We start from the raw sequence: 26,479 nt of genomic DNA, 5'->3' as shown, positions 1-26,479 counted from the left end.
AAATTCGACCTGCAAGAATACCACAGGAGGGTCAAACTTGCAGTTTTTTATGAAAAGCAAGGGTCCCTCGGGCCGCGACCTTTCACTCCGAGGTCCGAATGGGAGCCCTCACCGGGACTGCTTCCTCCAGAGGTCCACACGCTGGTCCTGGCGGACGAGCACCCAACGCTCCTATCGGGTTGCGCCCTCGCGGTCGCGCCCAACCTGACGCGGGACGAAACTGAGGCCCTGCATAGTCTGAAAAACAACAATAACATAGTAATTAAACCGGCAGACAAGGGTAGCGCAGTGGTAATTATGGACAGGTCTCAATATGTCTGGGAGGGCACCAGACAATTGAGTGACACCACTTATTATAAATCATTGGCCGCGCCCATCTACCCCGAAACTATCCCTATGATAGAAAGCATAATTCAAAATTTATTGAAAAAGCGATTTATAAATGACAAACAAAAGACCTACCTCTTGGGCGAATCGGAGCCCCGCCCCCGCAGGTTCTACTTGCTCCCCAAGATCCACAAGGAACGACACAAGTGGAGCCGACCACACGAGATACCCCCGGGCAGGCCCATTGTGTCCGACTGCGGCAGTGAAACCTACCGGACGGCGGCGCTCTTAGATCATTTTTTGACCCCACTCTCCATCAAACATGAGAGCTACCTCAAAGACACCTACGATTTTATAGAAAAGGTAAAAAATATTGTTATTCCCCAAGAGGCCATATTATTCACTATAGACATAGATAGTTTATATACCAATATAGATATAGACCAGGGCATCCAAGCCGTAAAAAACATATTCTATAAATATCGAGATGTTAGCAGACCAGAAAAAGAACTTCTGCAACTTCTCGATATTAACCTGAGGAGGAATGACTTTGAGTTCAACGGCCGATTTTTTCTACAAATCAAGGGCACGGCCATGGGTAAGAAATTCGCTCCAGCCTATGCTAACATCTTTATGGCAGAATGGGAGACCTCTGCCCTGGCTGCCTGCCCAATTAGGCCCCTCCATTATCTACGCTACTTGGATGATATCTGGGGGGTTTGGACTCATTCCATGGAGGAATTTGAGGTGTTCCGCCACACCCTGAACACCCACAACCCCAGTATCACCATCAAGTCTACCACCAGCCCCACGTCAGTGGATTTCCTTGATACTACCACCTTCAAGGGTCCGGACTTCACCTCCACCCACCATTTGGACATTAAGGTCTTCTTTAAAGAGACGGACACCCATGCCCTCCTCCACAAAACCAGCTTCCACCCCCGACACACCTATGCGGGTTTGGTGAAGTCCCAACTTTTGAGGTTCCACCGGATCTGCACCAGACGGGAGGACTTTGTGACGGCCACGGGAGCCCTGTTCACTGCCCTGAGGAAGAGAGGGTATTCCAGGTCCTTCCTCAGGAGACAGTTCAGGTGCTTCCTGGACCCGAAAGGGCCTCCCCCTGGCGAGCACATGATCCCCCTCATCACTACCTTCTCGCCTGCAGCGGTACAGGTTACCAGAAGGGTGAAGGAGAATTTTGGTACCTTTATCGAGAAGAGCGGCAAACTCAAGGACCATTATCTCGTCTCCGCTTACCGCAAAAATCCCAGCCTGGGCGATCTGCTGGTCAGGGCTCGGATCAGCTCTGCCGGAGATCCGCCCCCGGCTCGGAGCAGCGCTCCCTTGCGGCAAATCCCGTGGCTGGTCAATCGCCACAGCGGGAAGGTCTTTCGACCGCTGTGCAGAGGGGACGGGCAGACCAAAAACTGCATATATGTCATCCTCTGCCAGCGTTGCCACATCATGTATGTTGGGGAAACGGGCAACACCATCGCCACCCGTTTCCACCAGCACAAACACAATATCGTCCGGCGGAAGAACACCACCACCTACCTCGTGCAACATTTCATCCGGCACGGGTGGGCTTCTGTCCGGGCGTGTGTGGTCCAGGCCAACTCCAGATGGAGTGTCGCCCAACGGAGGCGGGCGGAACGCCTCTGGATCAACAAACTGGGGACCAGACACCCGGGGGGCCTCAACGAGGCGTGAGTGCGAGCCCGCTGGACCACAGACGGACCGTGCACACCCTTCTTTTTTATTTTTTTATTTTTTCCTTATGCCTAAACCTAACCCTAACCCTAATCCTAACCCCACCCCCAACCCTAGCCCTAACCCTAACCAACTCTTTTCTTTATGCCTAACCCTAATCCTAAACCTAACCCTAACCCTAACCCCAACCCCAACCCTAACCCTAACCCTAACCCCAACCCCAACCCCAACCCCAACCCCAACCCCAACCCCAACCCCAACCCCAACCCCAACCCCAACCCCTAACCCCTAACCCCTAACCCCTAACCCTCTAACCCTCTAACCCTCTAACCCTCTAACCCTCTAACCCTAACCCTAACCCTAACCCTAACCCTAACCCTAACCCTGCCGGGGCGCTACGTGGTGCCGGCCTACCGCAAGAACCCCAACTTGAATGATCTGTTGGTCAGGGCCAGGGTCAGCTCATTGAGAGACCCGCCCTCCACTAGGAGGGACACCCTTGTCCGCCACTCACCATGGTTGGTGAACCCCCACAACCGCAAGGTTTTCCAGCCGTTGTGCCGTCGCGGCCGACACACCCGAAACTGTGTGTACGTGATTCGGTGCCAACGATGTGGCGATATGTACGTGGGCGAGACGGGCAATACCTTAGCTAGGAGATTCGCCCAACACAAGTACAACATCGTTAGGCATAAAAATATCAACACTCACCTGGTGCAGCATTTTCTCCGACACGGGTGGTCTTCCGTCCGGGCGACTGTCGTAGAGACGGATCCCAAATGGAGCCTCGCCCAACGCCACCGGGCGGAGCTCCTTTGGATCTCCAAATTGGGCACCAGACATCCAGGGGGCCTAAATGAGGTATGAGTGTGAGCCCGTTGGATTGTGACGGACAGTGCACATTCCCGTTTTTTCCCTTCTTTATTTTTTCCCATATCCCCCACCCCCCCCCCTCTTCCCTAACCCTAACCATTCCCTTCTCCTTACCTAAAACCTACCCCCAAACCTAACCCTAACCCTAACCCTAACCCTAACCCTAACCCTAACCCTAACCCTACTCTAACCCTAACCCTAACCCTAACCCTAACCCTCTAACCCTAACCCTAACCCTAACCCTAACCCTAACCCTAACCCTAACCCAGACAAGTGGAGCAAGCACCACGAGATCCCTCCGGGGCGACCCATTGTGTCTGACTGCGGCAGCGAGACGTACAGAACGGCGGCGTTCATCGATCATTATCTGACGCCGCTTTCCGTTCTGCACGACAGCTACCTCAGGGATACCTATGATTTTATTGATAAAATCAAGAAGGTCTGCCTTCCCCCAGATGCCATTTTGTTTACCATCGACATTGACAGCCTGTATACAAACATTGATATAAATGAGGGGATACAGGCTGTCAAAAATGTCTTCTACAGGTACCGCGACGTTAGCAGGCCCGAAAAGGAGCTCCTGCAGCTCCTCGACATTAATTTGAGGAGAAACGACTTTGAGTTTGACGGTCGTTTCTACCTCCAAATTAAGGGCACTGCTATGGGCAAGAAATTTGCACCGGCGTATGCCAACATTTTTATGGCAGAGTGGGAGACCTCTGCCTTGGCCGCCTGCCCAAAACGTCCTCTCCACTACTTCCGGTACCTGGATGACATCTGGGGTGTCTGGACCCATTCCAGTGAGGAGTTCAGCGTGTTCTTAAACACGCTGAACACTCACAACAAAAATATCACCATCAAGTCGACCACGAGCAACACATCTGTCGACTTTTTGGATACCACGACATTCAAGGGTCCCGACTTTGCCGACACGCAACACTTGGACATCAGGGTGTTCTTCAAGGAGACCGACACCCACGCGCTCCTCTTCAAAAGCAGCTTCCACCCAAGCATACCTTCGCGGGGTTGGTGAAATCCCAATTGTTGAGGTTTCATCGTGTCTGCACCAGAAGGGAGGACTTCCTGACGGCCTCGGGGACCCTCTTTTCTGCCCTGAGGGGGAGGGGCTATTCCAGGTCCTTCCTCCGACGGCAGTTGAGGGTCTTCTTGGACCCAAAGGGGCCTCCCCCTGGGACCGACATGATCCCTCTCATCACAACCTACTCTCCCTCGGCCGTGCGGGTCGCCAAGAAGGTCAAAGACCACTTCCGGACCTTTGCGGAGAGTAGCGGGAGGCTGCCGGGGCGCTACGTGGTGCCGGCCTACCGTAAGAACCCCAACTTGAATGATCTGTTGGTCAGGGCCAGGGTCAGCTCACTGAGAGACCCGCCCTCCACTAGGAGGGACACCCTTGTCCGCCACTCACAATGGTTGGTGAACCCCCACAACCGCAAGGTTTTCCAGCCGTTGTGCCGTGGCGGCCGACACACCCGGAACTGTGTGTACGTGATTCGGTGCCAACGATGTGGCGATATGTACGTGGGCGAGACGGGCAATACCTTAGCTAGGAGATTCGCCCAACACAAGTACAACATCGTTAGGCATAAAAATACCAACACTCACCTGGTTCAGCATTTTCTCCGACACGGGTGGTCTTCCGTCCGGGCGACTGTCGTAGAGACGGATCCCAAATGGAGCCTCGCCCAACGCCACCGGGCGGAGCTCCTTTGGATCTCCAAATTGGGCACCAGACATCCAGGGGGCCTAAATGAGGTGTGAGTGTGAGCCCGTTGGATTGTGACGGACAGTGCACATTCCCGTTTTTCCCTTCTTTATTTTTCCCATATCCCCCACCCCCCCTCTTCCCTAACCCTAACCATTCCCTTCTCCTTACCTAAAACCTACCCCCAAACCTAACCCTAACCCTAACCCTAACCCTAACCCTAACCCCCTAACCCTAACCCCCTAACCCTAACCCTAACCCTAACCCTAACCCCTAACCCTAACCCTAACCCTAACCCTAACCATTCCCTTCTCCTTACCTAAAACCTACCCCCAAACCTAACCCTAACCCTAACCCTAACCCTAACCCTAACCCTCTTCCCTAACCCTAACCATTCCCTTCTCCTTACCTAAAACCTACCCCCAAACCTAACCAGCCAGTGCCTCCAATCCTCTTACGGCTCTCACTCTCCCTCGCTCGCCCTCCTGGACCTGCCACCTGTCTACCACAAACAGACAGAACACATTAAATACCGGAGCATTACATTAAGGGGAGGTAACAGGGAATATATACCTAACACCTAACCCTAACCCTAAAACCTAACCCTAACCCTAACCCTAACCCTAACCCTAACCTTAACCCTGGGTTTGGTACATATACGTACATTCGGAGCATCACACAATAAGGGGAGGTCATTGGGAATATCCTCTCCCAACTCTCTGTTTAATACTGAAGCCCTAGGTCACACATCCAGGGTACTTTATGTATTATTTCCATTTGAATGTACTAGTGTTTGTCTATTATTATATATATACATATATATATATATATATATATATATTCATTATAATATATTATATAATATTTATACCATATTACATTGTATTATATTATATATCATATAACAATAACAATGTTTATCATTTCATGTTATTGTTTTAGCAGATAGGATTTTGCAGTAGCATCCTGGGGCTTCAGAGGGTCACTGTTGTCTTCTTTTTACACTTGTGTTGTGGTCAAGACTTCTATTTTGAAGGCCAACTTGTGTTTGACGTGGACCCCACCCCTTCATTTAAATGTTATATTGCTATTAACACCTTTCTCCTGCAATACCTGTTTTCACTGCAAGGATAAAAGGTTGACTTTAGCCTACCTGCCGTGCTAACCTGCTAATACTCTACAAACGAGTCAGGCCTGATGAAGGTATCTTAACGAAACGTTGCCATCTGACTCGTTTCATGTAAATATACATTTTCTTCTTTTTTCAGAATTTTTATACACATTGTAGTATTTTTCTTGTATTTGTTTACTTGCCGTGTCCAGTTGGCCTGTTCACGGCGCGACGCTTTCGTTCCACTAGTCGCTATTTTCTGTAAATAAACAGCCTATTTTTGATACTACATGTGCTATTTTTACTCACGAGATATTCCGGTGGCTCATTAGCGCGAGATACAGCATATTTTTGAACAAAAAAGCATATCTCACCGTTTATGCAGCCAGCCATGAACCGGAAGTGATTATCTTGACCTCGGCGGAAGTCCCGCCTCCGAGCATTCCGTTCTCTCTTTTTCACAAAGGAAACGGATAAAGACAATTTTTTTTTTTTTTATTTATTTTTATTTTTTTATTTTTATAAAGCGAACAAACCTTTTTTTCGCCAACCAGTTTTTTACATCATCCACACCAGCGACATATTAAAATAATTTTGCAATATGTCGGATGGGTTCGAGTACGACTGGCTTCCGGTCAGGTCGGGGCGAAGACGCGCACCGCGACGTCAGGCTGCGCCTTCAGAGTGGCTCGCCCAGGATGATGAACGTTGTCATTATGACCATGAGGATAATTTTTCTCAGTGGTATGAGCAGCGGCCCCAGAGGTCTTATGCGGATGTAGCACGGGGACGGCAGGATTCCTATCCGCTTCGCCCCTACCCGCAGACACGCCGCCAATTTGACGATCTGCACCAAGAGGAGCGCCGCAGCGCCCCTCAGTGGAATTATAGGAGAAACACACGCCAAAATAGGAATTTTGTGCCTTCAAGACAGCACTCTCAGGGGTACTTTAGGCCACAATATTCACCTCAAAGACGTCCCCGCTATCCTCCTCCCCCCAGGGGGACACGGAGGAAACGCCGGGATGCTTCCAGGAGGAATGGGCGCTCCCGTAATACTAGTAGAGACATGGACTCTAGGCCTCCCAGACATTATTCTCAGGACTATTTTTTACCTGAACATTGGCCTCAAAGACGTCCCCGCAATCCTCCCCGTCCCAAGAAGACACGCAAGAAGCGTCAGGACGCTTCTCGGAGGACTGCACCCCCTGACAACTCCACAACGTCCATGGAGGGGAATTTAAAAGCTCAGTGTTTTTATAATCTCATTAAAATAACACACCACTTGAACAATGTCACAAAAGACACTCACCCCCAGTCCATAATAAAAATGGAAGAGACGCTTGCCACCATGATCAAACCAGCGGTCTCTAACCCTGACGTTGAGGCGCTGATCAGGTGCAATGCCAAGACTTGGGCAGCAATGACTGTTGAGGTTTTAAGAGACCATTATAAAAATACTCTACAAGTAGAATTGGACAAGATAACCAGTTTTATTGATGAGGTCTGGAGACCCGCTTTTCAGCTGGCCTCTACATGGGCCAAGAAACATCTGGGACGCAGACTGATGGGGGACACCCTCGGGAAGGCCGAGGCTCTGATCGTCGCGGCCTTCGCCGACCCCCCTGTCAACGCTGAGGTGGTACGCCCGGCCCAGCCCTTGCCGGTCCAGACCGCCGCCCGGGTATCGGTGGGCACCCATACTGACCCTACGGGCCCAGACGGAGCCCCTGGGGTGGTACGGGTTAGCAGCCCTCCGGCTCGGGTCGTCGCCCGGGTTTCGGTGGCTACCAGCACCGACGCCGTGGCTCCAGATTGGTCTCCTGAGGTGGATCGGGAAGCAATCCCTCCAGCACGGGTTGCCCCGATCTTCCTTCCTCGTCGACCGGAACCGCCCAAGGAGCAGAGGGTGGCACAGCGCCGGGACACGGACAGCGGGCCTGCCCAGGACACCCTCGGCGAGGTTCCGCCCACCCAGCCTACTCCTGCATGTCGCAGGAGGCTTCCTCTGGGATCACCTGCAAGACAAGACACACAGGAGACCCCCACTCAGACCGAGGACGACGATGACTCACCACGTGGGTCCACAAGCTCCGGGGCGGATCAAACCCAGGACACCCCCACCCATACAGAGGACGACGATGACTCACCAGGGGGGCCCACGGCCTCCTCGCCTCTCCTGATCGACCTTCGGGATGAAGAACAGGAGCGGGGGCTTTCTTCGGTGATGTCACCTCGTTACTCTTCCGCGACCCCCGACTGGTCCCCTCTCCAGCCTGAGACGGCAGAGGAGACGGCACCACAGGGTGAATTTTCACCACGGGGGCCCACACTTTCCGGGGCGCCTATGGTGGACTATGAGGACTCACCTTTGCAGCGGACGCCTCCTCAGGAGACGCCCCCTCAGGAGATGCTTCCTCAGGAGTCCCCCGATTGGGCACATCTGTTCCCTGGGGCCCTAAAAAGGAAGCCACACAAGAGGCCTTCTGTCCCAGATACTCCACAACACCTGTCTATTCCAGAATGTGTCGAGTTGGTAGAGGATATGACTTGTGCCTCCCCCCGTAGACCCACTAGACACATGGTCTCGAGTAGGAGGATGATGGATTGGAAGTTGTCGGCCAACAAGAAATTCTTGGTGATCGGCGACTCCAATCTGTCCCATCTACCACCTTTTTACGTCGACGACCTTCAGATCGACAGTTACCCGGGCGCCAGTTTTAGACACGCGGAGGCCATCCTACGCAAGACCATAATTGCTGCACCGGTTGAAGTGTTGGTTCTAGCCTTTGGGATCAACCATCGTGAGCAGAAAGTTAAGGAGACCGCTATTAAGCAGCTCCAAGGGGCACTCAGGATGGGCGCGGCCACCTTCCCACGGGCCCGAGTGCTAATCCCCCTGATTAATTATTCGGCCTCTTTGCCCGTTGAGCAGAAAAATAATCTCGGGCTGCTGAATGGTTTCATCAGGAACAATTATGCTCACATCCCGGCCCTCGACAGCCGGGACTTTGAGACCCAACCCGACCTGGTCCACTGGACGCGGGACACGGCCAAGTTGATGCTCAAGCACTGGCTTGACTTTTTAAACTTGGCATCCCCATAATCCCGATCGCTCGGGGGGGTAATAAGAACGTGATAAATTTGGCCCATAATTTCACGCCAACCCCCTTACAAATCTCCCTCCTCAATAAGGGCCTCAACTTCATTCCCTCCACTAATCTCAGTAGCGACTGGCATCATCAACTTCAATTTGACCTCCAGCGCTACCACAGACGGGTCAAACTTGAGGTGTACTATGAGAAACAAGATTCTCTCGGACCCACACCGTTCACAGCCCGTTCCGGCTGGGAGCCCTCACCTGGACTTATGCCTCCGGAATTCCAGGCTATGGTCCGGTCCGACGGGCTCTCCATGTCCGGTTCGGGTTGCGCACCGGCGGTCGCTCCCAATTTGACACGCGGAGAAGTCGAGGCCCTTCATAGTCTAAAAACAAACAAACATATTGTGATCAAACCAGCCGACAAGGGGAGTGCTGTTGTCATTTTTGACAGATCGCAATACATATGGGAGGGTTCTCGGCAGTTGAGTGACATGACGTATTATAAACCACTGCCGGAACCTATTTATCCGCAAACTATTCCCATGGTAGAAAAGATTCTGGATAATCTTCTACTTAAAAAATTTATCAATTTCAAACAACATAGGTATCTCATGGGGGAGCCGGATCCTCGCCCCCGCAGGTTCTACATGCTCCCTAAAATTCACAAGGAGCCAGACAAGTGGAGCAAGCCCCACGAGATCCCTCCGGGGCGACCCATTGTGTCTGACTGCGGCAGCGAGACGTACAGAACGGCGGCGTTCATTGATCATTATCTGACGCCGCTTTCCGTTCTGCACGACAGCTACCTCAGGGATACCTATGATTTTATTGATAAAATCAAGAATGTTTGCATTCCCCCAGATGCCATTTTGTTTACCATCGACATTGACAGCCTGTATACAAACATTGATATAAATGAGGGGATACAGGCTGTCAAAAATGTCTTCTACAGGTACCGCGACGTTAGCAGGCCCGAAAAGGAGCTCTTGCAGCTCCTCGACATTAATTTGAGGAGAAACGACTTTGAGTTTGACGGTCGTTTCTACCTCCAAATTAAGGGCACTGCTATGGGCAAGAAATTTGCACCGGCGTATGCCAACATTTTCATGGCAGAGTGGGAGACCTCTGCCTTGGCCGCCTGCCCAAAACGTCCTCTCCACTACTTCCGGTACCTGGATGACATCTGGGGTGTCTGGACCCATTCCAGTGAGGAGTTCAGCGTGTTCTTAAACACGCTGAACACTCACAATAAAAATATCACCATCAAGTCGACCACGAGCAACACATCGGTCGACTTTTTGGACACCACGACATTCAAGGGTCCCGACTTTGCCGACACGCAACACTTGGACATCAGGGTGTTCTTCAAGGAGACCGACACCCACGCGCTCCTCTTCAAAAGCAGCTTCCACCCCAAGCATACCTTCGCGGGGTTGGTGAAATCCCAATTGTTGAGGTTTCATCGTGTCTGCACCAGAAGGGAGGACTTCCTGACGGCCTCGGGGACCCTCTTTTCTGCCCTGAGGGGGAGGGGCTATTCCAGGTCCTTCCTCCGACGGCAGTTGAGGGTCTTCTTGGACCCGAAGGGGCCTCCCCCTGGGACCGACATGATCCCTCTCATCACCACCTACTCTCCCTCGGCCGTGCGGGTCGCCAGGAAGGTCAAAGACCACTTCCGGACCTTTGCGGAGAGTAGCGGGAGGCTGCCGGGGCGCTACGTGGTGCCGGCCTACCGCAAGAACCCCAACTTGAATGATCTGTTGGTCAGGGCCAGGGTCAGCTCATTGAGAGACCCGCCCTCCACTAGGAGGGACACCCTTGTCCGCCACTCACCATGGTTGGTGAACCCCCACAACCGCAAGGTTTTCCAGCCGTTGTGCCGTGGCGGCCGACACACCCGAAACTGTGTGTACGTGATTCGGTGCCAACGATGTGGCGATATGTACGTGGGCGAGACGGGCAATACCTTAGCTAGGAGATTCGCCCAACACAAGTACAACATCGTTAGGCATAAAAATACCAACACTCACCTGGTGCAGCATTTTCTCCGACACGGGTGGTCTTCCGTCCGGGCGACTGTCGTAGAGACGGATCCCAAATGGAGCCTCGCCCAACGCCACCGGGCGGAGCTCCTTTGGATCTCCAAATTGGGCACCAGACATCCAGGGGGCCTAAATGAGGTGTGAGTGTGAGCCCGTTGGATTGTGACGGACAGTGCACATTCCCGTTTTTCCCTTCTTTATTTTTCCCATATCCCCCAACCCCCCCCTCTTCCCTAACCCTAACCATTCCCTTCTCCTTACCTAAAACCTACCCCCAAACCTAACCCTAACCCTAACCCTAACCCTAACCCTTACCCTAACCCTAACCCTAACCCTAACCCTAAAATAGGGGTCAGAGGTCACAGACACCGGGGATTTATCTGGATGTTATTTATGAAATACTTACCTGGATTTGTTTGCAGTGATATACTTACCTGTATTTGTTTGCCGTGACCTTTTACCTGCGGCTGGTTTGCAGTGATTATTTGTTTTGTGTGCAGTGATTACCCATGAATATTTATTTTGATATTTTTTGGAATGATTTGTGTAACACCAGATATTTCCCTTGGTGATCAGTGGAGTGACTGATGACTGCAGGTGTGAGCAATTGCCCCGCCCCCTGCAGCACTCAAATAAAACCTCCTCCTGCCAATTGCTCCATTTGGCCTCCAGCTGATGAGGGGACATCATGCTGTTGAGAGTAAAAAAATGTTGAAGCTCAGACAATACATGCCTGAAGAGGCCAAAGAAGGCCGAAACGCGTCGCATGTTGAAAATTGTATCAGTGGTTGATGTGTCTGACACCGCGTTCGATGGTGTTCATTTGGGGTCCCTGGGGGGTGTGCGTCTGGTGGGGTGTCACTGGGCAGACCGTTGATGGACAGTGCCTAGCCCCTCCCCCTAACCCTAACCCTAACCCTAACCCTAATTCCTAACCCTAACCCCCAACACCTAACCCTAACCCTAACCCTAACCCATTTTTTAATTTATTTTTACAAAGCGAACAAACCTTTTTTCGCTTACCATTCCAACACCATCCATACCAAAGACATATTAAAATAATTTTACAATATGTCTTACTTCGAGTACGACTGGCTTCCGGTCAGGTCGGGGCGAAGACGCGCACCGCGACGTCAGGCTGCGCCTTCAGAGTGGCTCGCCCAGGATGATGAACGTTGTCATTATGAATATGAGGATAATTTTTCTCAGTGGTATGAGCAGCGGCCCCAGAGGTCTTATGCGGATGTAGCACGGGGACGGCAGGATTCCTATCCGCTTCGCCCCTACCCGCAGACACGCCGCCATTTTGATGATCTACACCAAGAGGAGCGCCGCAGCGCCCCTCAGTGGAATTATAGGAGAAACACACGCCCTGCCCAAAATAGGAATTTTGTGCCTTCAAGACAGCACTCTCAGGAGTACTTTAGGCCACAATATTCACCTCAAAGACGTCCCCGCTATCCTCCTCCCCCCAGGGGGACACGGAGGAAACGCCGGGATGCTTCCAGGAGGAATGGGCGCTCCCGTAATACTAGTAGAGACATGGACTCTAGGCCTCCCAGACATTATTCTCAGGACTATTTTTTACCTGAATATGGGCCTCAAAGACGTCCCCGCAATCCTCCCCGTCCCAAGAAGACACGTAAGAAGCGTCAGGACGCTTCTCGGAGGAGTGCACCTCCTGACAATTCCACAATGTCCATGGAGGGGAATTTAAAAGCACAGTGTTTTTATAACATTATCAAAATAACACATCACTTGAATAATGTCACAAAAGACACTCACCCACAGTCCATAATAAAAATGGAAGAGACGCTTGCCACCATGATTAAACCAGCGGTCTCCAACCCTCACGTTGAGACGCTTATCAGGTGCAATGCCAAGACTTGGGCATCAATGACTGTTGAGGTTTTAAGAGACCATTATAAAAACACTCTACAAGTGGAATTGGACAAGATAACCAGTTTTATTGATGAGGTCTGGAGACCCGCTTTTCAGCTGGCCTCTACATGGGCCAAGAAACATCTGGGACGCAGACTGATGGGGGACACCCTCGGGAAGGCCGAGGCGCTGATCGTCGCGGCCTTCGCCGACCCCCCTGTCAACGCTGAGGTGGTACGCCCGGCCCAGTCCTTGCCGGTCCAGACCGCCACCCGGGTATCGGTGGGCACCCATACTGACCCTACGGGCCCTGACGGGGCTCCTGGGGTGGTACGGGCTAGCAGCCCTCCGGCTCGGGTCGTCGCCCGGGTCTCGGTGGCTACCAGCACCGACGCCGTGGCTCCAGATTGGTCTCCTGAGGTGGATCGGGAAGCAATCCCTCCAGCACGGGTTGCCCCGATCTTCCTTCCTCGTCGACCGGAACCACCCAAGGAGCAGAGGGTGACACAGCCCCGGGCCACGGACAGCGGGCCTGCCCAGGACACCCTCGGCGAGGCTCCGCCCACCCAGCTTATTCCTGCATGTCGCAGGAGGCTTCCTCTGGGATCACCTGCAAGACAAGACACACAGGAGACCCCCACTCAGACCGAGGACGACGATGACTCACCACGTGGGTCCACAAGCTCCGGGGCGGATCAAACCCAGGACACCCCCACCCATACAGAGGACGATGATGACTCACCAGGGGGGCCCACGGCCTCCTCGCCTCTCCTGATCGACCTTCGGGATGAAGAACAGGAGCGGGGGCTTTCTTCGGTGATGTCCCCTCGTTACTCTTCCGCGACCCCCGACTGGTCCCCTCTCCAGCCTGAGACGGCAGAGGAGACGGCACCACAGGGTGAATTTTCACCACGGGGGCCCACACTTTCCGGGGCTCCTATGGTGGACTATGAGGACTCACCCTTGCAGCGGACGCCTCCTCAGGAGACGCCCCCTCAGGAGATGCTTCCTCAGGAGTCCCCCGATTGGGCACACTTGTTCCCTGGGGCCCTAAAAAGGAAGCCACACAAGAGGCCTTCTGTCCCAGATACTCCACAACACCTGTCTATTCCAGAATGTGTCGAGTTGGTAGAGGATACGACTAGTGCCTCCCCCCGTAGACCCACTAGACACATGGTCTCGAGTAGGAGGATGCAATCTGTCCCACCTACCACCTTTTTACGTCGACGACCTTCAGATCGACAGTTACCCGGGCGCCAGTTTTAGACACGCGGAGGCCATCCTACGCAAGACCATAATTGCTGCACCGGTTGAAGTGTTGGTTCTAGCCTTTGGGATCAACCATCGTGAGCAGAAAGTTAAGGAGACTGCTATTAAGCAGCTCCAAGGGGCACTCAGGATGGCCGCGGCTACCTTCCCACGGGCCCGAGTGCTAATCCCCCTGATTAACTATTCGGCCGCTTTGCCCGTTGAGCAGAAAAACAACCTCGGGCAGCTGAATAGTTTAATCAGGAACAATTATGCTCACATCCCGGCTCTCGACAGCCGGGACTTTGAGACCCAACCCGACCTGGTCCACTGGACTCGGGACACGGCCAAGTTGATGCTCAAGCACTGGCTTGACTTTTTAAACTTGGCATCCCCATAATCCCGATCGCTCGGGGGGGTAATAAGAACGTGATAAATTTGGCCCATAATTTCACGCCAACCCCCTTACAAATCTCCCTCCTCAATAAGGGCCTCAACTTCATTCCCTCCACTAATCTCAGTAGCGACTGGCATCATCAACTTCAATTTGACCTCCAGCGCTACCACAGACGTGTCAAACTTGAGGTGTACTATGAGAAACAAGATTCTCTCGGACCCACACCGTTCACAGCCCGTTCCGGCTGGGAGCCCTCACCTGGACTTATGCCTCCGGAATTCCAGGCCATGGTCCGGTCCGATGGGCTCTCCATGTTCGGTTCGGGTTGCGCACCTGCGGTCGCTCCCAATTTGACACGCGGAGAAGTCGAGGCCCTTCATAGTCTAAAAACAAACAAACATATTGTGATCAAACCAGCCGACAAGGGGAGTGCTGTTGTCATTTTTGACAGATCGCAATACATATGGGAGGGTTCTCGGCAGTTGAGTGACATGACGTATTATAAACCACTGCCGGAACCTATTTATCCGCAAACTATTCCCATGGTAGAAAAGATTCTGGATAATCTTCTACTTAAAAAATGTATCAATTTTAAACAACATAGGTATCTCATGGGGGAGCCGGATCCTCGCCCCCGCAGGTTCTACATGCTCCCTAAAATTCACAAGGAGCCAGACAAGTGGAGCAAGCCCCACGAGATCCCTCCGGGGCGACCCATTGTGTCTGACTGCGGCAGCGAGACGTACAGAACGGCGGCGTTCATCGATCATTATCTGACGCCGCTTTCCGTTCTGCACGACAGCTACCTCAGGGATACCTATGATTTTATTGATAAAATCAAGAAGGTCTGCATTCCCCCAGATGCCATTTTGTTTACCATCGACATCGACAGCCTGTATACAAACATTGATATAAATGAGGGGATACAGGCTGTCAAAAATGTCTTCTACAGGTACCGCGACGTTAGCAGGCCCGAAAAGGAGCTCCTGCAGCTCCTCGACATTAATTTGAGGAGAAACGACTTTGAGTTTGACGGTCGTTTCTACCTCCAAATTAAGGGCACTGCTATGGGCAAGAAATTTGCACCGGCGTATGCCAACATTTTTATGGCAGAGTGGGAGACCTCTGCCTTGGCCGCCTGCCCAAAACGTCCTCTCCACTACTTCCGGTACCTTGATGACATCTGGGGTGTCTGGACCCATTCCAGTGAGGAGTTCAGCGTGTTCTTAAACACGCTGAACACTCACAACAAAAATATCACCATCAAGTCGACCACGAGCAACACATCGGTCGACTTTTTGGATACCACGACATTCAAGGGTCCCGACTTTGCCGACACGCAACACTTGGACATAAGGGTGTTCTTCAAGGAGACCGACACCCACGCGCTCCTCTTCAAAAGCAGCTTCCACCCCAAGCATACCTTCGCGGGGTTGGTGAAATCCCAATTGTTGAGGTTTCATCGTGTCTGCACCAGAAGGGAGGACTTCCTGACGGCCTCGGGGACCCTCTTTTCTGCCCTGAGGGGGAGGGGCTATTCCAGGTCCTTCCTCCGACGGCAGTTGAGGGTCTTCTTGGACCCGAAGGGGCCTCCCCCTGGGACCGACATGATCCCTCTCATCACCACCTACTCTCCCTCGGCCGTGCGGGTCGCCAAGAAGGTCAAAGACCACTTCCGGACCTTTGCGGAGAGTAGCGGGAGGCTGCCGGGGCGCTACGTGGTGCCGGCCTACCGTAAGAACCCCAACTTGAATGATCTGTTGGTCAGGGCCAGGGTCAGCTCACTGAGAGACCCGCCCTCCACTAGGAGGGACACCCTTGTCCGCCACTCACAATGGTTGGTGAACCCCCACAACCGCAAGGTTTTCCAGCCGTTGTGCCGTGGCGGCCGACACACCCGGAACTGTGTGTACGTGATTCGGTGCCAACGATGTGGCGATATGTACGTGGGCGAGACGGGCAATACCTTAGCTAGGAGATTCGCCCAACACAAGTACAACATCGTTAGGCATAAAAATACCAACACTCACCTGGTTCAGCATTTTCTCCGACACGGGTGGTCTTCCGTCCGGGCGACTGTCGTAGAGACGGATCCCAAATGGAGCCTCGCCCAACGCCACCGGGCGGAGCTCCTTTGGATCTCCAAATTGGGCACCAGACATCCAGGGGGCCTAAATGAGGTGTGAGTGTGAGCCCGTTGGATTGTGACGGACAGTGCACATTCCCGTTTTTCCCTTCTTTATTTTTCCCATATCCCCCACCCCCCCTCTTCCCTAACCCTAACCATTCCCTTCTCCTTACCTAAAACCTACCCCCAAACCTAACCCTAACCCTAACCCTAACCCTAACCCTAACCCTAACCCAAACCCTTACCCTAACCCATAATAAATTCATAAAAGAAGCAAACTTCATGAATGTTTTTTTGTGACCAACAAGTATGTGCTCCAATCACTCTATCACAAAAAAAATAAGAGTTGTAGAAATGATTGGAAACTCAAGACAGCCATGACATGATGTTCTTTACAAGTGTATGTACACTTCTGACCACGACTGTATCTACTCTGTGCTTGGTACAACACGTCATTCATAGCATTCAAATGCAGAAAGAAGAGAAATTGCTCAACGGGCTCACCGTCAACTGCAGTCAGTGCCATCGCGGCGCAAAGCAGGGACGCAGCAAGCGTGGCTGTTGTTGAGGGTCTCATTTTAGCACGGAGCTGAACCACGGTCGCGTTTCTCTCCTGCTGTGCTTTATAACAAACAGAAGATCAGAGTTCAGCACACATCAAAGGGCGATGCACCATCCAGCCCATCTAGAAAAAAAATGTCTACGTCACCACGGCGGCAGCTTCAACTTGCTCATGATCTCATGTGCCAAAAGCCCTTTTTTCCAATAACAACTCTTGTGCAGTTTTTGAAACAAGTGTCCTGTTGTCTGGACTCTTGCTGTGTGTGCAGAATGCCTGTTTTATTTTTCCCTGTGCTGGTGTTAAAATGTCATGCCACACATGAACTCTCGCTTCTTGTTTCTCAATGTGGCATCTGATCAGAGTAGGCTGCAATAAGCTTCAGCAAACTAAAACTTTGCCCCCGTTTTGTCAGTAAACTTCATGTCTGCCAGTGTTACATCAGTGACGGTAAGATGTTTGCCAACTTGTGGCTGCTGGACTTACCATCAGTCCAGGTTGGACCCTGTCCCTCAACCCAGGTGATCTGGGACCATGAACCACCTACTCAGTGGCCTAGTGGTTAGAGTCGTAGGTCGTGAGTTCAAACCCCGGCCGAGTCATACCAAAGACTGTAAAAGATGGGACCCAATACCTCCCTGCTTGGCACTCAGCATCAAGGGTTGGACTTGAGGGTTGAATAACCAAAAATGATTCACTGCTCCCCTCACCTCCCAAGGGGTGATCAATAATTTCGCCACAATCATTGTGACAATCATTGGCACTTTAACTTATCAGGACGACCTGTGCGGGAAATAATCCTAATACTAGTGTAGCAGGCTGTTCGACTGGCAACTTGGATTGACTCACATTTTGGTCACAGATTTCTAAAAACACCAGAGCCCTGTCGAATAGATGATCTTTGACAAGTTTTTCTACAGTAGGTCCTTAAAGGGGAACATTATCACCAGACCTATGTAAGCGTCAATATATACCTTGATGTTGCAGAAAAAAGACCATATATTTTTTTAACCGATTTCCGAACTCTAAATGGGTGAATTTTGGCGAATTAAACGCCTTTCTAATATTCGCTCTCGGAGCGATGACGTCACAACGTGACGTCACATCGGGAAGCAATCCGCCATTTTCTCAAACACCGAGTCAAATCAGCTCTGTTATTTTCCGTTTTTTCGACTGTTTTCCGTACCTTGGAGACATCATGCCTCGTCGGTGTGTTGTCGGAGGGTGTAACAACACGAACAGGGACGGATTCAAGTTGCACCAGTGGCCCAAAGATGCGAAAGTGGCAAGAAATTGGACGTTTGTTCCGCACACTTTACCGACGAAAGCTATGCTACGACAGAGATGGCAAGAATGTGTGGATATCCTGCGACACTCAAAGCAGATGCATTTCCAACGATAAAGTCAAAGAAATCTGCCGCCAGACCCCCATTGAATCTGCCGGAGTGTGTGAGCAATTCAGGGACAAAGGCCCTCGGTAGCACGGCAAGCAATGGCGGCAGTTTGTTCCCACAGACGAGCGAGCTAAACCCCCTGGATGTCTTGGCTCACACCGTCCCTTATGCCACCGAAGATGATCAAGAGATGAATATCGACCCTAGCTTCCCAGGCCTGCCGACATCAACTCCAAAACTGGACAGATCAGCTTTCAGGAAAAGAGCGCGGATGAGGGTATATCTACAGAATATATTAATTGATGAAAATTGGTCTGTCTGCACTCTCAAAGTGCATGTTGTTGCCAAATGTATTTCATATGCTGTAAACCTAGTTCATAGTTGTTAGTTTCCTTTAATGCCAAACAAACACATACCAATCGTTGGTTAGAAGGCGATCGCCGAATTCGTCCTCGCTTTCTCCCGTGTCGCTGGCTGTCATGTCGCTGGCTGTCGCTGGCTGTCGTGTCGTTTTCGTCGGTTTCGCTTGCATACAGTTCAAACCGATATGGCTCAATAGCTTCAGTTTCTTCTTCAATTTTGTTTTCGCTACCTGCCTCCACACTACAACCATCCGTTTCCATACATTCGTAATCTGTTGAATCGCTTAAGCCGCTGAAATCCGAGTCTGAATCCGAGCTAATGTCGCTATATCTTGCTGTTCTTTCCGCCATGTTTGTTTGTATTCACTATGTGACGTCACAGGAAAGGGTGTATGTAAGTTAAAATCAGGCACTTTGAAGCTTTTTTTAGGGATATTGCGTGATGGGTAAAACTTTGAAAAAAACTTTGAAAAATATAATAAGCCACTGGGAACTGATTTTTAATGGTTTTAACCATTCTGAAATTGTGATAATGTTCCCCTTTAAAAACACCAAGTATAACGTTTTAAGGCCAGTATGTTCAATCTTTTTTTGTCCCACCAAAGGTCGCATACTCATTATTTTGTATAAGGAATACTAAAAAACTACATACATAGGGATGATGTTCGAAACCGGTTTTCCCGGTTGTTCGATAAGAAACGAACCGATTCCATGGACTGAAATCCCTTTTTGAGAACCGGTTCCCATTATCGAGGCCACTATAGTAAAGAAAAAGAGTTGGTTCTTTATTCGAATTCCGGGGAACGAATCCCTTCCCACAGGAAATGCCCTGTGGGACATCACAGGAAATGACGTAGCTCCGTCATTAAGCGGCAGATACAGAAAGCAGCAACAACAATGGACCGGAAAAAATGCCTCAAGGCATGGCTTCATTTTACAAAAAAATACGACGAGGAAACGGCAATATGCAATTATTGCCAGGCTTCGCTCTCATGTGAGGGGAGCAGTACAACAAACATGTTGAAACATGTTCAGGCCGCACATAACCTGAAAGTTCGAGAACCGTGTCGTGTCGAAGCAGCGACAGAGATGACGAAGCACGCCCCTCTTCCTCTGCTTCAAGCTGCAGCCCCAGTTCCAGTGATAGTGCCGGTGAGTAACTAACGTTAACTGTTGCCGGTTAATTTCCATATCTGCTCACTTGTAGCCTTTAGGCTAAAATAAGGTTACCTCTTATGTCAACCAGGACTGCAGAATTGTAGATTGATGACTGTGGCGTTCTTAGTGTCATAGTGTGTGTACGGTAGTTAGTATGTTCCAATAGCAGAAGAAGTGCACTTTTTGGAGAGCTATATTATTTTCTGTTTTTTGCCCAAGGGACTGATTTTATTTAACACTATATTATTATTTATACACCTATAGTGATCACAGAGACAGGTTGTTTTTGTGTTACTATATATATTTGTTTTTCTGAAAAGTCCCACTTAATATACTTTGGGTGACAACAGTCAATATTTATACATTTAAAACATTTTTTTTAGGGGGGTAACAACAGTCAATATTTATTTATTTATTTTATATTATTTTTTTCTTATGAAATAAAAGTGAGCTTTTGTTAAACCAAATATTGTGTGTTTTTTTCCATATACAACAACCTATCTGGATTCGATAAGAGAATCGATAAAGAATCAGTTCGATAAGAGGATTCGATAATGGGCTCGAACTTGATAATTTCTTATCAAACATCATCCCTATACATACATACATACATACTAGGGTTGTATGGTATTACTGAAAATAATATAATAATTAAGTACCGATGTAATACTGATGGTATTACTGATAATGGTATTATACTGCCTCTAAAAAATACCATTAAAAGTTCCTTTTTTTTTTTTTTTAACGAGCAGGACAGCGCTTTGTCATGACATTGCTGGTTTTACGAGCCGAGGAGCATGTTCGGCAACGCACACAGCGAGCCCAGATTAACCCCCCCCAAAAAAATCCCTTCATATTCCTGGTCTGCAAAATCACGTGGTCGGGACATTCTGTCAAGCGTGCGTCTTGGAAGACGAAGGTTGTAGTGATTTGAAAGATGCAGACGAACGACGCGGCAGCATGCTGTGAAAAAGGTTATTGATTAAACGGAGACAAAACAAAAAGCGAGAGCAGCAGGGAAGTGCTCTCGCTGACAAGCTGCTGGAAATGGTGTAGAGATGCACACCCCTAGTATCTATATATAAAGTGGGTATAATGGCAAAATTAATATTTTTGTCATTTCTTGCCAAAACCACAATTGTAGTCTAAGAATGTGTGTGTGCGGCTTTGTCTTCACTACATTGGTCTGTTTTTTGTCCTAAAATAAAACATTTTTATGGTCTATGCATTTTTGGAGCCCATACGGGATTACTCCAAACCTCCACCTTCGTCAATTGGACAAAGACTGCTGTGATGTTGGTTGATCACTAAATTATGTTGTGTTTGTCTTTTCAATCAAATGTTACTCTCCATTATGATTGATGTTAACTGCCTTACTCAATGACGACCCAAAACAGTCCTGGTTTTTGCTAATATCACAATCAGGTGAAGTGTGCTTTGCTCTTCTCTTCCCCCGTCCCACGAGACAAGATGTTCACCCATTCCAAAAAGTTCTAAAGTTGTGGAAGAGTTCTTTGTCTCTCTCGCTCTTCTTCTTTCTGTAGCAGCAAAAACCCTTTCTCCTTTGTAATCTGATGTTATTTGAGTACTTCAATAGAAATGTCAGAATAATTGTATCTTAGTTATCACAAAACTTTGTGTTGCCATGAGTTCCCGTCGAGAAAACAAAAGCTGTCTTTGATCCTACCAAGAAGAAGGCTTGTAAAACTCCACTGTGTAGGATGGGTGTTCTGTTTCTTTGATGTATTGTAATCCACAGAAATATTTTGTCTTGACCCGAGAACTACAAAGCGGAGAGGAAGCAGGGCCTGACTCCCCTCCAGGCACCTGTTCTTTGAACTGTTTTACAACGTCTTCTTTGAACTATTTTACGACCTTGTCTTTGAACTGACCTTTTCTTTGAACTGTTTGTAATCAAAAGGCGATGGCTGTTTACGACCCCCGTCCCTTAGAAACAGCTGTTGCCATGTAATCAGGGAAAGTCCAAATAAAAGAGGATGCGTACAATCTTTCGTCAGAGTGTGGTGGAACTGTACAAAGAGTACAGTACAGATGTTTCTCCTCACTGAGCCAAATTTAATTCTGTCTCTGTTTGATTCCTTGCTTCTTGTCTTGTTTAATAGATGTCATCAGTGTTTGAACCTGACAAGGTACTTAATAAAAGCTTAGTTTACTCTGGACTATTGGTATCAAGTAGGAAAAAAATCTAAAACATGGGTACGTAACGTATTCAGACTCCTTTAAATGTTTCACTTTGTTTCATTGCAACCATTTGCTAAAATAAATTTAAAAAGAGTTCATTTATTTCTCATTAATGTGCAGCACCCCGTATCGACAGAAAAAAAACAAATGTAGAAATGTTTTCAAATTTGTTAAAAGATAAACTGAAATATCACACGGTCACAAGTATTCGGAGCCTTTGCTCAGTATTAAGTAGAAGCACCCTTTTGAGCGAGTACAGTCATGAGTCTTCTTGGGAACGATGCAACAAGTAAATCACACCTGGATTTGGGTATCCTCTGCCATTCTTCCCGTCAGATCCTCTCAAGTTCTGTCTGGTTGGATGGTGAACGTTGGTGGACAGCCATTTTCAGGTAAGGAAGGAATAAAGAAAGCTGTAAAACAATTAGAAACACACAGATAGAAAGGTAATACTTAGCTTTTTTCGCAACAGCGAGCAGTCACTCATGGCAAACAGGAAACCGGAAAACATTGTTGGATGACAAAATAAAAGCTATACATATACGTATATGTATGCATATAAATATATGTATATATATATATATATATATATATATATATATATATGCATATAGGTACACACATACATGTATATATATATACATATACAGTTGTGGTCAAAATATTACATACACTTGTAAAGAACATAAAGTCATGGCTGTCTTGAGTTTACAATCATTTCTACAACTCTTATTTTTTTGTGATAGAGTGATAAGAGAGTCACAAAAACATTCATGAAGTTTGGTTCTTTTATGAATTTATTATTGGTCTACTGAAAATGTGACCAAATCTGCTGGGTCATACTGGAGCATAAAAGATATGCAGTTGGTATCTTTATTGATATAAAGAAAGCCTTTGATACCATTAATCATTCAATTGTACTCGATAAAATGGAAAGATATGGAATTAGGGGGCTGGCTGGAGACTGGTTAGAAAGTTATTTAACAGGGAGGGTACAAAAATGGGTCAATATTTATCTGATACTCTTGGCATTGCTTGTGGTGTCCCCCAAGGGTCCGTGTTGGGGCCAAAACTGTTTAATGTATATATTAATGATATGTTTAATACATACAAAGTACTGAAATTCATACTATTTGCAGACGACACAAATATATTCTACAGTAGTGATGACTATAACGAGCTCATAAATACAGTAAACTCAGAACTAAACATAGTAAAAAAAAAAAAAGGATGGACACAAATAAATTATCCTTGAATATAAATAAAACTAAGACAGTGATGTTTGGAAATCGCAACATAACGTCTGAACAGAAAATAAGTATTGATGGTAGAGATGTCCAAGAATGGCTTTTTTGCCGATATTCGATATTCCGATATTGTCCAACTCTTAATTACCGATTCCGATATCAACCGATACCGATATATACAGTCGTGGAATTAACACATTATTATGCCTAATTTTGTTGTGATGCCCCGCTGGATGCATTAAACAATGTAACAAGCTTTTCCAAAATAAATCAACTAAAAGTGTTAACATGTGCTCAATGTTTCCTTACCATTATTGCTATGTTGTCTATTACCATTGTTGCTATGTTGTCTATTACCATTATTGGCATTTTGTCTATTACCATTATTGCGATGTTGTCTATTACCATTATCGCTTTGTTGTCTATTACCATTATTGACATTTTGTCTATTACCATTATTGCGATGTTGTCTATTACCATTATTGCTTTGTTGTCTATTACCATTATTGCTATGTTGTCTATTACCATTATTGGCATTTTGTCTATTACCATTATTGCGATGTTGTCTATTACCATTATTGCTATGTTGTCTATTACCATTATTGGAATTTTGTCTATTACCATTATTGCTATGTTGTCTATTACCATTATCGCTTTGTTGTCTATTACCATTATTGACATTTTGTCTATTACCATTATTGCGATGTTGTCTATTACCATTATTGCTTTGTTGTCTATTACCATTATTGCTATGTTGTCTATTACCATTGTTGCTATGTTGTTTATTACCATTGTTGCTATGTTGTCTATTACCATTATTGCTATGTTGTCTATTACCATTATTGCTATGTTGTCTATTACCATTATTGCTATGTTGTCTATTACCATTATTGCTCTGTTGTCTATTACCATTATTGCTTTGTTGTCTATTACCATTGTTGGCATTTTGTCTATTACCATTACTGCTATGTTGTCTATTACCATTATTGCTATGTTGTCTATTACCATTGTTGGCATTTTGTCTATTACCAATGTTGGTATATTCATTATTCCTACATTGTTGATACAAATGATTGTTACAGTGTAATAATTATTGTTACCTGTGGTAATGCCACTATGATACAACATGTGTATTATAATCCTTGAACAAAGTAAGAGTGAAACTCATGTGAATAATCACTGAATGGAGAACTGGGGTTAGAATTAAATAAATTATCTTCTTCCCTTTCAGGCAAAACTGGACAATCATGCATTACATACTGTACATTACCTTTTGCACTATATTAATTTATATTATTATGTGTTGTCAACTTTGTACTTTTTTTTTTTTTTTTATGTCATTGCCTGAAATAAATGAAAAAAAAAAGAATCCTCAGTACTTTGTGTTGTTTACACAAACATTTACGGTCTATCTCATGTTTGTTCAAGAATGTGATTCAATATTTGTATGGAATAATAAATAGTGGGATGCACTTTGATTTGTTGATGGAGCTCAAAGTCTTGTTGAAAGAAAACACTGCAATAAATAAATGGGCAGCTTTTGAAGGTTGACTGACAGCATATAAGAGCAGCTCTTGTTCATGATCTCTACACAGAAGCAAGAAGGAGCTCTCACCTGCAGGTTTGTACTCACATGCTTTTTGCCTTCTCTCTCATGCAGATTGTGATGACTCAGCAGCTCTTTTGTGCGACTTCCAAGGTTTCCCAGTTCGTCGTCTTCAACCTCTGCACCATCTTCCTGGCTAAGATGCTGACTGTGACTTTAGTTCTTTGTGCAATGGTGGCACTGGCTACAGCTGACGGTGAGCACCAAACGACCAAGTGTGCTTCTACAGGATTGACACACAGAAACAGACAAGCGTTGACAGTCACTGGTTCTTGTTTGTCCACTCTAGATGCAGCTGCAGCTGCAGATGTCGAACTTTCTTCGTCACAGTGTCCACCCAACTGGAAAAAACACAACAACCGATGTTTCTACTTTGAATCCTCCCCCAAGAACTGGGTTGATGCTGAGGTGGGTATCATTATTTCATGCTTTTAGAAAGCCGCTCTGTTGGTTTGGTGTGTAAGAGACGTGTCTCTCTGGCTCTACCCGCTGCAGACACAATGCCAGACCATGAGTGGGAACCTTGCATCGATACACCAGGATGACGAGCATAAATTCCTTCAGACCTTGACTCAGTCAGAAGCATGGATTGGAGGCTCAGATTGCCAATCGGTAAAATACATTTGCCTACATTTGTTTTGTGTGTTTTGAGGCTAACATGATTCACCACTTGTACAGGTTGGAAGCTGGCTTTGGAGTGATGGTACAGGCGTGTCCGGAACTTTCTGGTGTCCACAAAAACCAGACAACACACAAGCAGAGTGCTGTCTGAAGACCAACACTCAACGTAGATCACAGTATTTCATGACTGATTTAAGATGTGATCTTAAATGCCGGCCAATCTCAGTCAATACATTTGTTAAAAAGAGATGATATTTTCTTTTTGTCAACAGCCGCCCAATGCTGGGATGACACCGCCTGTAACACACTACTGCCATATGTGTGTGCAAAGTCTCTTTAGACTGCAGGTATGTACAGTGACACTGTTTTGTTGCAGTCTCGTGCATATTCAAACTGTCTTTTTTTATCAAAACGCTGACCTGGACCCATGCAAGCAGAAGACTATGGATGGATGGATATTTACCAACTGGAGAATATAACACAGACATCCTTTCATACATGTAATAAACATATTGAGCATTGACATGTGCATTTTGAATTGTTGTTTTTTTACAAATATTTACACACCTAAATTTGACCTGCATCGTCCAATCGTCACGTGCACAGAAAAGGTAATAGACACAGGCCTAGTATGTTCATGATGGACAGGTGGTACATTAGGACAATGTTCTAGCAGCAATATTTAATGTCCTGAGTATTTGCTCCTTCGCCGGGAAAAAAAAGAGCTTATGAGACATGGACCTTGGCCTCAGTATTTTAAGTTAATGTCAACCAATGCTTCCCA

At 47.8% G+C, this 26,479-nt stretch overlaps 2 protein-coding genes across 2 annotated transcripts in view; one reads left to right on the top strand and one right to left on the bottom strand.

The window, feature by feature from the left end:
* The window catches only part of LOC133617447 (type-2 ice-structuring protein-like), a 65,647-nt gene extending 39,429 nt beyond the window's left edge, over nucleotides 1–26,218 (top strand). The window contains exons 2-7 of the mRNA XM_072914944.1: nucleotides 25,129–25,270; nucleotides 25,364–25,482; nucleotides 25,570–25,686; nucleotides 25,753–25,861; nucleotides 25,968–26,042; nucleotides 26,133–26,218. Coding sequence (XP_072771045.1) covers nucleotides 25,129–25,270; nucleotides 25,364–25,482; nucleotides 25,570–25,686; nucleotides 25,753–25,861; nucleotides 25,968–26,035 — 555 coding nt within the window. The 3' untranslated portion in view covers nucleotides 26,036–26,042; nucleotides 26,133–26,218. The remainder of the gene's footprint in view (nucleotides 1–25,128; nucleotides 25,271–25,363; nucleotides 25,483–25,569; nucleotides 25,687–25,752; nucleotides 25,862–25,967; nucleotides 26,043–26,132) is intronic.
* LOC133617315 (uncharacterized) lies at nucleotides 7,222–22,637 on the bottom strand. The gene is made up of 7 exons (XM_072914943.1): nucleotides 22,522–22,637; nucleotides 17,051–17,162; nucleotides 16,449–16,589; nucleotides 10,881–11,021; nucleotides 8,117–8,205; nucleotides 7,898–8,023; nucleotides 7,222–7,765 (listed from the first exon to the last, which is right to left on the bottom strand). Exons 1-7 carry the CDS (start codon nucleotides 22,543–22,545, stop codon nucleotides 7,727–7,729), a joined length of 672 nt encoding a protein of 223 aa, XP_072771044.1. The 5' UTR covers nucleotides 22,546–22,637; the 3' UTR covers nucleotides 7,222–7,726.
* Nucleotides 26,219–26,479: the final 261 nt, after the last annotated feature.

The sequence above is a fragment of the Nerophis lumbriciformis genome, linkage group LG16 (assembly GCF_033978685.3).
Source record: "Nerophis lumbriciformis linkage group LG16, RoL_Nlum_v2.1, whole genome shotgun sequence".
Classification (NCBI taxonomy): Eukaryota; Metazoa; Chordata; class Actinopteri; order Syngnathiformes; family Syngnathidae; genus Nerophis; species Nerophis lumbriciformis.
Note: the sequence above shows the minus strand (reverse complement) of the source record. Positions and strands in the feature narration are given on the sequence as shown.